Genomic DNA, 19,785 nt, shown 5'->3' on the forward strand with positions numbered 1-19,785 from the left:
TATCGTGAAAATTCGACTTTCGCTAAAATCTCCGCGTGATTATTACTCCAATTGCATGTCGCGCGGTTAGATACGAAAAGTCGCGTAAATAGACTAGAGTTGTAATGATGGAAGGATAAAGAACGGGTGCAATCTGCGAGAGAGAAGATCGATATCCTGCTTATTTATTTTTCCTATTTAGTTTAACAAATTTACTCTTACCTTGTCATCTTCTGTAGTATATGCGGCGTATTAAATAATTCAAAATAAATCCCGAGACAAGATTTAATAAAGTCATATAACATTAATAAAGTTACATGACTAAATTTTAAATATTACGCACCGTATGAATAAAGTTAATTTTATGCATACATTTAAAAAAAAATTAATCGATTGACCAAACAGCAGTACGTGACTGTTATTAAATTATTTCCCTGATGATTAACTTTAATTGATATTTGCGGATGCAGTTGACATTTTTTTCAATTACGTTGTGAAAAATTGTTTATAAATATTCCTCCGGATTTTGACTTTCAAAATAAAAAAAAATTTGTCAATTATATAAATTTTAAACAAAGATATATTAATTTTAAATTTTGTGGTTTTGCAAATGCCACAGTTAAGAAAATTTCGGGACGAATACCAATTAGAGTTAAGTCACCGAAAAATTTTTTCGGACGAATATTTATTTGTGACATTTATTTGTGACATCATTTCATTGTGATGAAATCGAAGTTGAATTATCCGTGAAATTCTCAATTGAGAATGAAATCAGATAATAATGGAAAAAGGACAAGAACACGTCCGACATTGAGAAAATCTTCACGTCGGATTTTCGTAACTGCTGTACTTTGTACAACGCACTTGTTTCGCGTCGCGGAACCATTTGCCAGCGGAAATATTTGGCGGATTTTCACGGAAATAAGTCGATCTTTCTCTCGCGTCGCGGAGATCCTCTCCGTTTCTCCGAAATTTACCGTTGCATTTGGCGCGCCGTAATCGACACGATATATGACACTTCGAGAAAAAGGGAGAAAGAGATCGGAGAGCATATCGTCGATAAAGACGCGCCATTCTACGAAGATACACTCAACGCGATGATCTTCTTTATCCCCCATACCTACTTTGTAATACAAAGTATACTCTTGGGATAGAAAATCTACATTCGCCGTTACGAGACATAGGTACATCGATTTTTCCTCTCGCGGTAAGAACATCCGCGGAAATCTAGATTTTTGGACATGGTGCTTTCCGCTACAATGGCAATTCAGTCAATGGATTCTTCGATAAATATCAATAGATTTATTCGACGCTGATGTTTTTAGAATCAAAACGATCACATCACGTAGTGATGTTCTCTTGCGAAAAATTTCGTGCGATTAACGATATGTTAATATTATGTATCTCCCTTTGGCTTTTTTTTTTGTTACGATATAAATTATAATATAAATCTGGAATGGGTATGTTTTTTCTTGAAATCTAGAATTGTTTTAATAAAACTTTTGGTTCAGGATTTAGTTTTATTCAGTTTCTTCTGCATACTTTCATGATGTGCCAAAGATAAATGGAATCTTTGAAAATTGGGCAGTGATAAACTCGATATGCTTTCACAGATTTTTATATCACATAACATTTTGCCATATGTATATTCGGAATGTTTTTTAAATGAAGAAATTTGGTTGTTGTATGTTATCCGATATTGGAATTTTTCGATATGTATTCTTCAAGAGATTGGTCAGTCCTGAATGTTTGTATCTACCTTAATAGGATTGCAAACCGTATGTATGTAATAGATTGCATACAAAGACGTCTAGCTTTTTCGTTATATTACCTTGGTATATTCATATGAGATATGAATATATCTTACCGAAGCGTAGCCGTCATTTTCCTCGTTGTACGGCGTCGTTAGTCACGATCAGAAGTTTGTTTTCAGATACGAGCACCGCAGACATAGCGGTCGTCGGTTGGGCGAAAGTCCATACGTCTGAAAACGAGCGGTCACGTCGCTCGCGATGTGAGCGTGCGAACATCTCGCGTTCGGACGAAATTCATAATTCATATTAGGTATACCTTTTCTCGAGAATTCGTGAACGTTACCGGGGAAAGCACCGCGAGTCCAGGAATCGAAAGGTAGTCGCGCACCATGAAGACGCACACGATCGCCACGAGTCGGCGGCCATATCAGACGTAGTACTCGTTGACGTTGAGCGCGTCAGAGTCGCGTCCCTATACGCAGCTTTCCTGGGTTGAGATCAGGGGCGTACGGACGGTGACGACCTCTCTCGCTGGGTGGTGCTGCTTGCTGCTCATGACGGTGGCGACGGTGGAATCCTGGAGTACGTTCGCCGTCGTTATAGGGGTAGTCGCGCATGACGGCACGTTAGGGACGTCCAGTTTGGGTGGCCTGGCGTTGTGGTCGATGCAGGCATAGACTGTGGCTTCCTTCGTGTACGGCTTGCCGCCCACGATTACCCCGAGACCGCTGCCGTAACCCTGAAGACCACCCAGACCGCCAACTCCGCCGCCGAGGCTGGCCAGCTTGGCATCAGTCGTCAGGGTCGACAAAGTGGTGGGTCTTGCTAGGCACAGCTCGGCGTATGTCACCTCCCCGGATAACTGAAAGGAAAAGATCGGACGTGCTACATAAAAAAAAACATTCGGACTCGCAAGTAAAAGAAATTATTACTTTAAAGAAAATTTTACTAGTCCCTTTTAACCTTACATTACATGTGTGAAGTGTGTATTTTTTGATATCCTAACATTATAGCTTAATATATTTTTTTTTTGATGATTTATAATTAACTCTAACTGTGGATTGATCTCATTTGGGATCACACTCTTTTATTTTGTTAACTGTTTACTTGATTTCCATGAAATTTGACTTATAGATACGAGACAATTTGATAATGTTTTTATTCGTATCTAAGGAAAATGAAAAATGATATGGTTGATCCAGTATGCCAGACAGAATTAAAAAAAAAATTAAATTCCCTAAAACTGATAATTCAATTATCATAAAATTCAGTTTTATGAAATTTTTTATTATATCAAGTTCTGCTTCAGTTTTCAGTTTCATTTAATTTGAAGCTCATCGGTATTACGCAAACAATTAGTACTGATCTCCAAACTGACTTTTAATTTCTAATTACGAACTCTGTGACATTAGGTGCTCGTTTATTGAAGATTACCATTTTGAAATTCGATCGAATGTAGTCCGATTTTCGGACTACATTCAAATTTAGAGATACCAAGAATATTCTAAAACTGAGTTCAATTTTAGAATTCTATAGCCAGAAATCGAATTTATCAACCCCTGAAATTCTTAGAAATTAAAATCTTTTTAAGTTTTTTTTTTGTTAAAAAGCTCCTTTATTCAAAGGGTTAAATAATAATTAATAATATTCAATCTATATATCATTTAAATAAAAATACAAAAAATGTTTTTCAAATTGTGAAACAATTTGCGCTGAATATAATAATGTATACAAACAGCATTTAGCGAATTTGTAAGGTAGGCGTATTCTGAACAGTTCATTCAAGTAATGAAAGGTTAACATAATAAATTAATATGAGAGACTTATTTTATAACAATGATCATGTAGTTAAGTGACAACGAACACTGAAACGTTGACGGCAACACAATTACGTATACTTTAGTTATGAATATGCTACTTGACATAGCAAACAGGACTTTTCTGCTAAGTCCAACTGAATGAAGTTTATTGAAACATACGTTAATCGTCGGGTTCTACATGAGCCTTGAATCCGATTAGGGATTAAGTACGCGTATTGTTTCCATCGATCGAATCTGCTGCGCATTATGCAACAAGTCCGCTCGGATGTCTAATGACACGTGGGTAACAAGAGATTAAACCAATTTCAATACATTAGCGTTGGTTTATTATAGATGTGTACGAGGCGTAATCCGCTAAAGTGAATGCAACCATTATACTGTAACGCGTACCCCGACCGGACATTCAAATAATCCCCTATTCGCGTGAGACGCCTAACTTTCGTGATAGGGCTAAAACATTCCTAAGAAATCGAGCGAGAGTTTCCGCGTCGCATTTTCCTAGTCGCAAGACTTAGATAACACGAACAAGTCTAACTTTGGAAATTTTCACTCTTGAATATTCCTAAGAGACCGCCTGGACTAGTTGGCTCGTATTACGAAAACTTTTGACGGCGAGAGTTCCTTCGACTGTTTAGGACAGCAACCCTCGAGTACCCGACGTCATTTCCTATAAATTGGATGCAAAACAGCAAGAATGTTCGTTCGCGATGGAATATAATGGAAGAGCAGATGAAATTGTTCACGGGAGCGAATCAGTTCATCGGATTTTATTATGTAAAAAATCAAGAAGAAATTGCGAGTTCCATAGATTTTCAAAACACAAATTGTTTCTTATATCGCGTTTTACTACTATCAAGTTTTTATCAGGAAAATCCATATATATTTTCTGCAGGAAAATCCATATATATTTTTTTTCATTGAGATTTAGCAAACTCCGACAATTTTCTACAAGCACTTAAAGTTACGAGAAATTCAACGCCGATAATCATTTGTACTATCGATTCTGGAAACACTTCAAATTCAACGGGAGGATTTGAACAATTGGTATTTAAAGAAAAAGCAACAATTAACCGAGGAGAAACGGAATACGAAAATTCGAGTAGCGATAATCAAAGTTTTCCACTCTGGAGTTTTGTTCCTACCGAGGTTTTACTAACAGAACTTTAGATCCCCGCAGTAATTAGCAATTAATTTGGTGTGAAATTGGGGATGAAGTTTCAACGAATCGTGACGAAAGGGACTCAAGAGAAGATCGGGGAAATTTGAAAGGGAGTAAGCGCGAACGTAACAAGAGAGATTCTGATCGTCGCCGCGAATTACAAATGCGAAAAAAAAAACAATTTTGTTGAAGTATCTAAAAATTTAGCTGAATACAGATCTGAAAATAATTCTATTATTATCAAAATAATTAGGATGTTTAATTAACTAAAATGTTAATCCTTCGCTGGTAATATGAATTTTAGCTTTTCCGTTAGCAATCTTCGAAAAGAGATCTTCGAAAAAGATCAGGAGATCGAGCTTCAAACAGTTCAAATAAGATGAAAATTACAAAAATGAGCAAATTTATTTATAGATGTTAACCAATGAAATTATTAGTATTCTAGTAAATTCGCTTACTTTTATGGTATAATTTTCAAGATCGGTCCCTAGAGCAAATTTTTTATTGTTCCGGATTATATAAAAATCTGAAAAAATTCTATACTTGTCAAAGTTTTAACGAGTTTTTATCATCAGATTAGAAATCAGATTACAGTTTACTTATTCTTTACAAATTTAATTTTTTCTATCAAAATTGATGATGCTTTTAAAGACTCCTATTGCTGGTGGAAGCGTAAAGTGCTTCCTGCAGCACTGTCATCAATATTTAAGTGCTGTATACATAATTCTTTTAATGATCCAACCAAATTATTTTCAGATTCTATATTTGGTTAAATTTTTGCTTTAACAAAAAATCCTTTCTTTGCATAAATCTTTTTTTTATAACTTATTGGTTAATAATCGTGATATGCAAAATAATTTCATTCGGAAAGAGATCGTTATCTGTATCATGACGTTAGAATTTCTCCGACCTCAGAATGTTTTCTAAAATCGAGAGACGTGGACAGTGCAATTTTCTAGTTTCGAACTGCTGCAGCTGGAATCGTTGCTTTCCGGTTGAAACTTTACGTAGTGCCATCCTCTCCGGATGGATACTGTTATTTCAAACTACACCGCTGGAGGACTTTCTTGAAAACGTTGGCCGAAGCTTTTCGTGAAGCTCGACGGGAAAGGAGAACGACGCGACAACGGTAAGACAACGATACGATTCGGCGAACTGCTTCTCTTCTTCCATTTCTTTACACTCCATTTTCTTAGTTTCCCATCCCATTGGACCAACCTATTAACTTTATTAGAACGTCGCTTGCTTGACTAACAAAATTCTCGTGATTTAAACTATCGACTTTAATTGTTTAAAGCCTCTCTTTGTTGCAAGCAGGCCGTATTACATTCATTTCCCTCTCATGAAATCAGAACATCCATTTACACGTAATGGCTATAGCAACTGTGCGACATACAGTTACAAGCGAGACAACAAAGTATAATTTAACATAGATTCTAGAGGGGATTGTCAGAGTTTGTTAGAGAATTGGCTTTTGCATTTGGTAGCTATTCACTAAAGTGTTTCGCGTATGATTATAATACACTATTCAATTTCCACAGTATCTATCTTATCGAAATATATTATCTAATGCGTACTATACTATAACACTGATTGCCTGTCATTATACGGGTGACACGCATTTCACTATAGTTCTTATTCTCATTTGTAGACAACATTTTGAACAGAGTATATTAATATATCACAAGATGTCTTATGTTCCGATTTTGAACATTTACTGTATGATTTTTTACTTATTTTTTTATTTATCTATACCGATGTATACATGCGCAGAGGAAAGATATGAATCAATGATTTGAAAAACCTTAGCATGTGCATTTTTATAAAATTTCAATGACATTCTTTATTTTCGTGTTAGCCATATTGGATTTGTCAATTTGAAATTTAATCATATTTGACGTCAATGACCGTAAAAATTTGATATATGCATTTTTATGAGATTTTGATGAAATTTTCATTTTTGCGTCCGTCATACTGCATCTGTCATTTAAAATTTTGAAATTTAAACCTCGTATCTGACATCAATGTAATTTATAAAAACTCCCACACACATATACATTTTTATAAGATTACAATGAACCTTTTATTTTCATCGCTGCTATATTGTATCCGCTATTTTTAATTATATTCGACATGATCGATTACAAAATATTTATATATGCATTTTTATAGTTGGCCTATAACATTGTTTTACTAAATTCTCTCCGAAATGGAACGAAATGAATAGTGGCCTAGAACCACTTCAATTTATTAAAAATCTAATATACTACACACATTCTGATGACATCATATTCAACACAAAAAATTGAGGCTATACCATAGTACTTCGAAGAGAAAAAAGTGATTTTTTTGTCGAACGGTAATTTTCCGAATTTTGACTAAACATCTATTATCATTATATTGTTAGAAATTAGTCTTTTTGCTGATGTACGGAGGAAATTAATGAATTATACTAAAAAAAGAACTTTCAATGTGATACTTACCGGCAAGGTGGGATAATTATTATAATCGTTATGCGAATAGGCAGGAAGTCCTTGTAGATGATTATTCGTCTGCTGGGTCGGAAGGGACGATGGTGGAAGGCCATCCGGTGTGTTTTGCGTTGCCAATGGTGTGCCGGAAGTCGAGCCGGTCAGCTGATAATCTGAATCTTTCATTTCAAGTATATATGAGAAATTTCCACTTTGCTTCGCGGCAAAATATCAGCTCTTGTTGAAAAGTTCACGTCTGCTTTTCAAAGGAATCTTGACATATCGATTAGAACTTGTAAGTAAGCGTGAACTTTTCAAATAACATAAAAATTGTACGAGACCTTTATGAAAAATTGAAAATGTATTCTTGATATAATATATTATTGCTGTAAAATAAATATACCTAATGAATTCTCGAATATTTAATATACATATATACATTTACTTAAGACACACATAAATAAGACATGAACTATTTTTCTTTTGCGCATCGTAAATTAATTTTATTTCTAATTCTAAAATACTTTATCGATATAATATATTTTATTAAAAATTAATTAAATGTTGCAAAGCACCACGGCTGCGCGAATTATTCATAGAGTTTGCTGTATCATTTATCGAAAAGAAAACCGTGATATAATGTGTTCGTTATGCTATTAAACTAGTTAAATCATTAATTCACATTTGCGATGGTGCACTGAACTTTATCGTAATAACCTAATAACTACAAGGCATTACTAATGTATCGATATACCTGGCTTAATTCATCGAGGAGCGGTATGCTAATGCGATATGTTAATTAAATAGTAATTTGTACATAACCAGATATCGTTTTGATCGTGATTAAATAATTAACTAAGTAATATCGTGTCCAGAGTAATTTTCTTCATTAAGTTAACATTACATATCCCGTTCAGACGACAAATTAGTGTCCCGAATATAATTCGTACTCAGTTATAAATATAAAATAACTCATAATTATAAGGGAAATAATTTGTTTCCTTTTTTTTTTTTTTTTAATGAAAAAACTCGATTTTGTTGATTGTTTCAAAAACAATAAAGAAAAATGTATGTCTATAAAAGATTAATTATTTCACATTAAAAAAATGGCAAAGAATTTATTTACTGTAATCATATCGCAGATTTAACAAAGCTTATCGGGGCGATGGCAACTATCCGAACGTTGAATATCAGATTCGCATAAGCGAACACGATGAACAAGTCTCTCTTGTAATCGGCTGAGTAATTTATTAACAAGTCCGGGGTTAAGTTCTATGGTTATCAGTTGTATATTCAACCATAATCGCGCATTCTCCGGCGCTGTTCCAGCGGTGCTATTACTGCGAACGATGTAATGACGCACAGCATAGCGTTGCGCGATGCTGTTAACGAATCGTAGCGCATTCGCAATAGAGTCCGATGAATTTCCGGTCTCGAGTACACTTGGTCAAGTGTTCTCGATCGCTGTCAATCAGATATTACGTTTGAAAGCTAACGACGGGCAACGTAGCTGATAAAATTTCCATGTCGAGTCGAAATGACAAATCTTCGTAACAGCAACGTTAATCCTGCCGTTTCCTTTTTCGTTTTTATTTTTTTCCTTCGTATAAATTTAATTTAAGTAAAACTGAACTTCTGATTTAATATTACTTCAACTGAATGTATCATTTATTCAAAATATATCATTTATTAAAAAAATTTATTTAAAAATAAAAAAAATCCACTTAAAAATTCTATTTAAAAATTTATAGTTTATGAAATTTAAACAAGTTAGAAGCATTGCATATACAGAATTATTTTATTAAAACAAGAATAGATAATAAAAGAAACAAAGGGATTAAACAGGTAGGAAATTCGTTTCGACGTGAATAATTCTTTTTAATTACGATCCAGATTGAAAGCTTGGTGTGTTTCTTAAGTAAGTTCATTGAAGCATATGCACAGAAAAATGGAATAATCAGACACCAATCTCGTTCATATGATGGGAGTCATTAAGCGTTTAATATTATCTAAGTTTCAAGAAAAAGGATAAAAAGAAATAGGAATATTATTCACGTGCAATTTGGAATTGCTTGTAGTATTTTGTTACATTAACAATACGATCTCTTTCGACGGTATTACTATATTACATTTTTCTCGACTTGTAGTGGCTTCGACTAATATAATTTTATTGTATCGCTTAGATTTTTTATAAATAAAGATCCTTAAAAAATAAAAATTCTTTATAAATAAAGATCTATTCAAGTATTTAATATTCTAATATTTAAGCATAATTAAAATGACTATACTGCATTCAATATAAATTCACATGAAAATTATTTCAGCATCTATGATCCATTATAAGCTTCGATTGTTAAAAGCTTTAACTCTTACTTGTCTAATATTTAAAATCTTGATTATAATAGAATTCTATCAACTAATATAAACTGAAAAACACATTAAAGATTAAACATACATAAAAATTACCGTAAAATTATGTTTGTCCGGAAACTTTGGCAATTGTATGTAGTAAATACATGGAAGTTTACACATGATGCCATTCAAAAAGCAATACGAGTGCACTTGCATCATGCCATATTTTGTCTTTAGTCATAGAGAGTGCCGGATGCATACGTTTAAAATTTTCAGGGCAAACGCGAGTATGAGTCGATCGACGTATCGCGCAACAATATGTTACACGTTTATTCGTCGCTGTGTACAGCGAGACATTGCGTTACTGTACGCGATTTACGCTGCCAAATAATTTCGTGCATTGTCCGAATTCTCGTAACCGTGCGCTCCATGCATAGGATACTTTCGAATTTTTTATTTACGCATTTACACATTTCATATGTAAAATGCATAATCGTTTGATAAAATCAAACGACGTAAAATATTATTAAATTATTTGATAATAAAACTGACAGGCGTGATACGTTTGCTCAGCATCGTGTAATTTTTCGTATACACAAAGTGTTTGATGTTTACCCTTTTATTAACCCATTCACCATTCTCATACAAAGACGCATTCTCAGGGAACATACCTTTGTTGGTCGGCACAACGTCCGGATTTCTATCGTCCGCGTCGTAAAGGTCCTCCGAACTCGGTGCGGTAGCCTTCTTTAAAGGTAAATCCCCTGGTCTTTGAGCCCGCCTCTCGCTCCTCATTTTCAACGCTGCTAGAATGGCGACGGTGATGAGTAGAAGTGCGGCGACCACGCCGATCAGACTTCCGAGTAACGGGGTGAACTCGAAGGGTACCGGAGTACCTGTGAACAAAACGCGCACTGCTCTCGTGCAAGCATGTCGGTGTAAAGTTTTCCCGCTCGTGCGGACATTGGAAAATTGTGATTATATTGAAAAAAAAAAAAGAGAAAAGTACGTAATTGGAAAAAATTTGTATTAAAAACACATTTTATGAATCCAAATAATCCACTTAACTTTGTATGTTAATTTAACATAAGATGAATATGTTAGAAATAAAAAAGATAAAAATTATGTAAAAAATTTCAAATGATTTGGAAACATTATGGGGGAAGCATATTTTTTTAATAGATATATAAAATATTAATGGAATTAATATTTATGTCAAATTAACATCTACGATTTTATTTATTCATTTTAAAATTTACATTTAAAAACTACTTATTATGTTATTTTAGCACAGAAAGACGTTAAATATAAATTTAATACAAAATATTCAAATAATATAATTACAGTGATTTCGAAAAGTTTTTAATTATGAATAATATACTTTATCTATTGCTTAGATTGATAATCTTAAAGAATATTTATAAATAAAGATTTAATATACAAGCTGCTTAATATAATTAATATATTCTATATAGTATTTAAAACATTGTGCTGTTAAATTGATTATAACAAAAATGTTATTAACTTATAATAGAAATTAAAAAACAGATTGGAAAAAATGTAAAATAATATGTTGGCTGGAAACTTTTGGCAGCCACTATATGTTAACATTCTGGTATGTTAAAAATTCAATACAACAATTTTAACAAGGACTGGTTTTAACACACACAAGTATAAAATGCTTTTTACAGTGTAATATTTAAAAAATCCATCCGTGCGCTATAATAGAATCGAAATGAAGTTGCGACGATACGGTAAGTGTGGTAACAGGATGTTTAACAATTAATGCGAATGTGCTTCGTGTATTTGCATACGACGCTTTTCTGCTACGAAAATATTTCATTCACGCGAAACAATATAAACCAGCTCCGAGGGAAGTGCTGGCGAGACAATTTTCCGGACGGACTGCGAGGGTAAACGGGTTAAACGAGTTAAAGTCGCATTACGCCGTAAAAAGATAGGAGATATTTGGCCGGCGCGAGAATGGAGCCATCTGACTAGCTACCTACCTACCATTTCTAAGATTAATGAATTCGAATCCTTTTGATATCTCTCCGCGTTTAAACACCGTTCCCAGGCGACGTTTAATTTTCCACGAGGCCGTCTTCCGCCACGTCTTCATGCCTTCGTGCGCGTCCGCGCGCGCACACTACACTCGCTATCGCTCCACCCGTCCGTTTTTTAATCTTTTTCCTTAGCCCGGACCTCCTGAGAGACATCGCTCGTAATTGCCACTCGTTTTAGTCACGAGCGACCGAGTGTTTTTACTCTGTGCCCCGATGCACAGCCAAAGTGCACGTTAATTTTTAATCAAGGCGAAAGTGCACCGGATACCCATGATATTTACCTGCTATCTACTTTCCATCGTCACCTCTATTTTTCCCCTATTTCCGTTCTTAATTTTAGTTTAGATTTTTAGAGACGTATTTTTGTTCGGCGATTTGTTCTGGCGTGTAATTTCCCTACAGTCTTCTCTAAACGATCTATAATTCGCATTAGATTTAAAGAACAGCGAATACTTTTTGTTATCATTTTTTTTAAGTAAAGCGATATCATTAAACATTCAAAATTCTAAAATAATAAAATGGTCAAAGTCAATATATACAAAGAGAGAGCCATTTCAATCGTTCATTTTTGGATCAATTGTGTCGAGCATTGTTAAGTTACGAAATGATGAACAGGAACAATATCTACTAATGTTTTTTTTTCATTCGTCATTGCTTTCTTGTTGAAAAATTCGGTTTTCGGAAAAATTTGGCTCGATGGATTTAAATTGTTTGTTTCATTTGCAGCAATCGTTATTTATTTCGCCGAATCGTTATTTAACTTTCTGCGGGGAGATGTCGTACGATGCGAAATCATACTCGTTGCAATACAAATATCGCACGTTACCGTTAAAGACCGATGATACCAGCACGTGATGAACTACAAATTACGTTTTGTCCCGTGGGTATATCTTGTTTATTTTTCGTAACGTGAAAGAACTTTTAATATACACACTTCCACCAATAATATTTACCAAACCATCGCGATATAGTACGATGCTAGTCGTAAGCCGGAAATTTCCACATCGCAAAAGTTTGCGTACCTACGCGGTAAATGGAATTAAGCTCGCCCGCGTCGCGAGTATTTGATCGTATCGCGGAAATAGAACGCTCTCTTCGTTTTTTTCTCTCTCGGATTGATCAAATTAAAAACTATGGCAGAGAATCTCAGGCTGGCTGCGTCCGGCTCTTCGTAGTGGTATTTATATCATAGAAATCCGCCGCACTGCTAGTCGATGCTGCTATATCTATATTTAAGTTGCACGCGTTACGAGCTACGTGCTAATTTGTATTTCACGCCGCAGATTCCCACGATAAGATAAACTTCCTAATGACTGGATGTATGTATCTGTGTCTGGACATTTGCATAAAACTTTATTTGTTTATATTATTATTTGTGTATTGTTTATATTGATATAATATATTGATATAATTTAATTGTAAGCACGATTAATATTGTAATAAAAAAAGCATTTAAGATTAATAATAAATTTTGTGTCCAGACATGGATACATGTTTGGTCACTGGAACGTTTATCTTATTGAGAGGACGACAAGTCAAGATTTTAAAAGCTGCTCGTCTCCAGATAAATAGGGCTGTGTTTGGAAACTTCAGTACCGAAGTGTGTCATTTTATCCTTATTTTACGTCTATTGAATGATAAAGATAGAATGACACACTAGTATACTTGGTTGAAATTTCCGAACGCAGCAGCCCTGCATGATCGTGCGGGGTCATTCAAGGCATTCATGTGAATGAGAGAAATCGAGAGGTCTTTCCGCCTTCTCCGCGGAATGCTCATATGAGGTGCGGAAGCAAGACGACAAGACGACAACGATAGTGCAGCCAAGATAGGTAGCTGATTCCGGAATTTTATTAAAGTTTCACACTCGTCGAGTTCTCGCGGCGAGAGGATCGATTTTCGAACCGACTACTCCGTCTGCATATGTACACCGGTTTATATACCTGGCGTATATACACTACGGATAGTGCGCGACGGGTGTACTCGCTTGAATCGCATCGTGGAAACTGACCGAGAGAGCAATTTCACTTGTAAATTCGTCCCGGGCCGATATACACACACACACACATACACACACACACACACACGCGCGCGCGCGCGCGCATACATACATATACGTGTAAATGTATGTACACCCGGGTCGAGTATATCTGTTCTAGGAGAGTAGTCGAGATATCCTACCAGCTAGAAATCTACGGAATGAACGCGGCGGCTGAAGGATGGATTCGACCAGATTCATCCTCTCAGGCGTCTCGACTGAGATCAACCGCATGAGATTCGTCGCTGGTAGTTCATTCAGCGTCCAATTCGCCTTCCTCTCGGTTTTCATAAGTCGTCGTATTATCCTCCCTCCTTTCTCTCTCCCATTTATGAAATCTCTTTGTCTCTGAATATATTATGTATCAAGTACGCTTGACGTGTTAAATCGTATGCTAGATCGAGAGTTGTACGTGAACGAATTTTTCATGAACACAAAAAAGGAAGCGAGACTTGTTAATACTTTAAATAAGATTGAAGTAAATGTGACTAAGTTTAAGTATTGCAATTTTTCATATAGGTAAAAATTTTAAAACTTTTTCAAAAATTAATAATAAAAAACTTTAGTGATTCCCAAGAACTCGTATGTTCCTTTAGCGTCACAAAAAAATGTGTTCTTGTTACAGGTTAAGGGAAGTTCTCGCGCGATCGACCCCTTGCAAAGTTATATCAATTTTCCGTGATTTTACGGCGAGTAATCATGCGGGGTTCCATCAGCGTGTTATTCTGTGCGTCTCCTTCACAGAGACGTTCGTTGAAGCGATTATATCGCTCACGGGAACGGAAAGTTTCACATTACTTTCATAGATATATCCTTCCTACTTTCATAATTATAAGTGGACGTTGAGATTAATTCTCGTAATTACTCACGATATACCTGTCTCTGACTACCTATACCTATACCTTACAAATATTATCCATCTTTCCTTCCAGCAATATGGAATTTCTCTCCATCTTTATCAGAGCGCAAGATCTTCTTGCCTCCTTATCGAAGCTGTATCGAATCAGTAAAATAAGGCAGGGCATCGATTCAAACGAGCCACAAGTTTCGAAGGGGCATTCGCGTTTCGAAGGAGCGCACGAGTAAATCTGGCGCGTTTTACGCATCGCCAGAGCTGCTGCCAATTTTTGGTCGAAGCCGTTTCGTGTAAGTGGATTGGAAAACGTCGGAATAGATTACTACTCACGACGGGCGGGCAGTCGTTCTGTAGAACAATTCACATACACTGGCGCACATACGTGATGTGGACATAACTTGCGTAATATCCACCCATGATTGTGCGCACGTGGATGTGTGTGTGTGTGTGTGTGTGTGTGTGTGTGTGTGTGTTTGTGTATGGTATGGTATGTATGTCGCCGATTGAATTTCTCGACCCAGATGCTCAATTTTCGCGGTGAAACCTTTCGTATGGCCCAAGTGCTCTTTAGCTGCGAGAAACGACCGGATGGTATATCCGAGTTCGACTCGGGGATTCGGATCGGATGAGCGGATTAAAACGTTACACGGACAATCCGCGCGGGTCCGTTCGATTTAATTCGCTAATTCGATTAGCCCCGACGTCCTTCGGCCAGTCTCATAATTTATGGAGCGGCATTGCATTGGTAATTTGTCCATATATTCCTAACAAATTACTTATTTCGTTGATGCAGGATACGATCAATAGCATTAGGCTTGAAACGACTGATTATCTCCGACGTTGTCAATCATTATTAATTTTGATCAGACTAATGTCAATTATGAATCCAAGCGATGTGATCACGTTGTCCCTCATACTTCAGAGTATAGATTTTTTTAATCATTTATCTTATTATGAATTCTACAATAGGCTAGTATTTTTACGTTAAAAGTTTTCAGAGTAATCTAATTAATTCGTCATTCCAGCGTGGAAAGAACGATTTTGCTAAAGTATCTAAATATTTAAGTATAGCTAAATATTTAATATTCAAACAATCAGTTGAGATTCTACATAATTATTTTGATAATTTAATAAAATTATTTTCAAATCCGTATCTAGCTAAATTTTCGATACTTTATAGCAAAAATGTTCTTTCGTGAAGTGATGAATCGTGAAAGATATTTTATATTTTGTCAATTTTCATAAAATTCTATATGGAAAGAAATTTTGCTGAAATATCTAAAAACGTTCAACCTATAATTGCTAAAAGGATAAAACGAGTTTCCAACATAATTTATTTTAATGACCGAACACATCATTTTAAGATATAGCTCTAAATTCAGTATCTAATTAAATTTTTAGATATTTCAATATAGTCGCTCTTTTAATATACGGATCCCGCAAGGAAAAGAAGCGAATATTTCTAGCACAACTTACCAGTCTGCTTTTCGGCGACTTTAAGCGTGAAACCTTCCAGCAACGTCGGTTCACTTCTCCCCTTCGCGTTAACCGCGTACAGGATCATATTCAGTACCTTGCCCGGCTCCAAACCCTGTACGGTGAAAGCCGCATTCTCTCTGGATGTGACGTTAGCCTGCAGGGCCCCCGTGTGCTGATCGAACACTTCAAGGAGGAAATGTTGAGGCTGACCACCGTCGAAACCAGCGGTGCATTCCACCGAGAGTGATTCGGTGGTCTGGTTGGTCAGCGTGCAGTTGTATGGCGCTTCCGGTTTGCCTGCAACGCGCCATTAACATTGTTTACAATTCTCCCTTCCCTTCTATTTCAATGAAAATTGTTTGAGAGATACTGATTTAGCAACAGACAACGCTTCCGGTGCGGCGTTGCGAAACGCTAGGCATGCAGATTTCGCAGAAACGCTTCTCCGGAACTTTTCACGGAAATCCTTAGCGACTCAGAGAGAGGTCGGAACGGCATTACTGGTACACGCCGCGTGCGTACATACCCGCAGGAATAATGTGAAATATGCAGGCATTCTTCTGTTGGCCGGCCGTGTTGCTCGCCCAGCACAGCACGGTGCCGTAGTCCATTTCCGTGACCGGCCGGTATGTGAGGATACTCTGGGTATGTCTGGTTGAGTTCTTGTAACGAGCCTGCGGCACATCCTCCATCTCTTCGGTATTGTTAAAAGTCCAACGGAAACTCTCTGGTGGTGGATACGCCTCAACCCTGCATATCACTCGAGCGTCTTCGTGCCTCGCTACTCCATAGATTCGCTTTTGATCCGGCACACAGATCGGTTTGTCTGAGAAAAAAGCGGACAGACTTTATTAAATCAACCCTGGTGGTGCAGCTTTCATAAATAATTTATCATCGAAACTAAACTTTGAAAATAAATGTACTTATTCAGTATTTCTTTAAATTATATTTATTCTTCTATATACTGAAAAAAGCTTCCATGAATATTTTCCATGAATATTTTCTTCATAGAAGCTATATACAATTTGCAAGTTACACTTTGCGTTTTGATACATTGTTAGATGCGATAAATCGCGTAGTTTATTATTGTTATTACTATTATTACTATTATTAGGTTTGGTAAACTTTACTAAACATTGTATGAATACGCTAAACAAAACACATTTAGCAGCTATTATCAGACTTTTCTTCAGTGAAATTATCTTTCCTTTTGATATCAAGACAAATGTATATTTCTTTTGCTTTTTCGACTTTAATGTATTTGTGAGCGAATATTTTCTCAAAATTCAAGATACTAAATCATGATGGCTAGCGAATAATCTCGGCATAAAAATTTACTGCTAATAAATCAAAACAGTCAATTCTTACAGTGTATACAGTGGACAGAGAGAGAACCGCAGCATATGATATGGGAGATCGAGAACCGAGGCGTTTACGCGCATTTATTAAAAGTGCGAGAGAAACGCGGCACACGAAGCGAGATGACCACCGCTCGGCTTTTTGAGGGGGAGATCGATGGGCATTATTCGCTCGCTCGCTTGAATAGTTTCCCCATTTTTCGCGGCGGAATGAGTAAACGAAGGTCGAACGGGAGGTATGGGGGAATCCGAGTTTGCCGGTTCGGAATAATTTGTTGGTTCGCTGTAGATCATCCTATTTTTCTTCCACTACCCTTCCACTCTCACGTTCATCCCTATGTTTCCGTTTCAACGTGTTTTTAATGAATAATCATGCCGACATCTTGATATTTGACTTGATTTTTATTCACGAATAAAATCCCTGAAATTTCTCATAAGCCCGGTGACCAATTATGAGGCTAGATTCTCGCGATTTTCTCCAAAAGCCACTTCGAAGATGCCTAATAACATCGCTATTTAAATGCCAGTCATCGGTTATGTAGCTGTGTCGTTTACATCGTATTACGTTGAAATATTTGCGACGTTGAACACCGCTTTGACGAGCAAAATAATTACGAAGATTTCGGGCGGAAAACGGAGTAATCGAGGCTGAGCTTTATAAAGAGCGAGCGAAGAGGCAGAAACGTTATTTTCAGCAAAAAGAGGTCGAGTAGCGTCGGAGGGAAGATTTAGAAGTTGTGCTCAAAACGAAATTCCTTTTTCGTGCAAACGTTGCAACGGGTCGCGTCGGCATGCATTTTTATCTGTATTTTTGCTATGGACGGATATTTCATATTGCATGTATAATATCAATAGCAGATAGCAGAGAATACTTACACATGATCTTAAGCTCCACAATATTGCTATAACCATCGCCTTCGACATTGCTAGCAACGCAGGTGTAATTTCCGGCCTGGGACCGATTTACTTCTCTGAGAGCCAAATCGTATTGCTGGACTATCACGCCGTTCTTCGCGTTATTCTGAATCACGTTTCCCTGGAACAATGCGCATTCGCGATTAGATCGAAGTGCTGTCGTCTTATCTCTTGGCTAATCTTTCCATTCTACATGGATGGTAATCATTATCATTATTGAAAAGGATGTATGTGTCACAAAGCATTACCAAAGATATAAATATAATTTCATAAATTGTTTTATTATATCTGAGTATCTGTGTAAAATTGTGTAAACACAATTCTCTTACTGGTTTAAAAGTTATTTATTCTTTTGTTTACCTCGATTTTTATATAAATTCGCGTTTTGCAGTATTTGCAAATTTAATGAAAAACTAGCATTAAATTAAATTTTTTTCTAGGATAGAATTAAATTAAATTTCTTATTGATTAATTCGAAGATTATTCTATCAATCATCAAAAGCAAACTAATTTAATTTCATACGTTCTGCCTAGCTGTTCCCTTCCCCCTTATTTAATCAAATCTTAATGAATAAATTAAATTATATAATAATGTGCTATTCATGCACTCTCAAAATCTGCAAAAAAAATTTTGTGCTCATTTCGTTAAAACAAATTTTTTTGCGTTCTTAAAGTTTTCAAAGAAATCATAATACCTTCTACAAGAGACATGACACATTCTCATAAATATTCATATAAAAGTTTATTTAAACTTATTTATTCGTTTTAAAATTTATCTAAAACTACAGCAAAATATGATCATTCCGCTGCATGAATCATTATAAATCGAATTATTTGTTTTTTGCAATGGATTTCAGGATATATTCAGAATTAAAATTTTTTAGTTAATATAGACTGATATATTCGTTTTCTTAGCTGATTTTTTGACAAATATTTTTAATTGATATCGTAGAACTACAAAAACATCTTTTTAATTAACCGATTTTCAAACTTATCGCAATAAAGAGACGGATTTCACGGAGCACAGAATGATTTATTTTACTTTGTCCAGATGTGAAATTCACATTTGAGGTGAGAATAATCTTACAATAGATGGGCTTCACTCAGGACAACGCGGGAATGGGATTTTACTTAATTAAATGGGATTTTATTAATATCAAGTTAATTAACTGCTATGCCAACGACGACGTCGGTAAAGTTGGACATTTCGTATTTACAAAGCATTTATGGACACCGTGCCATAATATAACGTATTATATTAAACAATACATAATGACGTCAGCGTGGAGGTAGAAAGGATGCGAAACGTGAATAGACATTGTCGGCGAAAAGCGGGGAGAAACGACGCGTAATGAGATCTGTGAATATAACGTCGACGTAAAAACGGCGTCAGCAGAGCGAAGGACTATTATACTGCCATTTATATCGGTATACCGCTTAATGTTCTCGGCTGCAGTACACCTTCGAAGGCGGTCTTCGAACAATGTTGAAGATCAAGCTTTCCGTGCTACATGTTAAAGAAAACAGCAATACGTCTA

The 19,785-nt window shown here is 35.9% G+C and overlaps 1 protein-coding gene across 1 annotated transcript in view; it reads right to left on the minus strand.

The window, feature by feature from the left end:
- Positions 1-1,902: 1,902 nt before the first annotated feature.
- LOC108690782 (synaptogenesis protein syg-2-like) overlaps positions 1,903-19,785 on the minus strand; it is a 68,687-nt gene continuing 50,804 nt past the window's right edge. The window contains 6 exon segments of the mRNA XM_018198254.1: positions 1,903-2,595; positions 7,196-7,362; positions 10,207-10,431; positions 15,972-16,271; positions 16,501-16,800; positions 18,209-18,368. Of these exon segments, the coding sequence (XP_018053743.1) occupies positions 2,206-2,595; positions 7,196-7,362; positions 10,207-10,431; positions 15,972-16,271; positions 16,501-16,800; positions 18,209-18,368 (1,542 nt within the window). The 3' untranslated portion in view covers positions 1,903-2,205.

Source organism: Atta colombica, unplaced genomic scaffold (genome assembly GCF_001594045.1).
Source record: "Atta colombica isolate Treedump-2 unplaced genomic scaffold, Acol1.0 scaffold351, whole genome shotgun sequence".
NCBI lineage: Eukaryota > Metazoa > Arthropoda > Insecta > Hymenoptera > Formicidae > Atta > Atta colombica.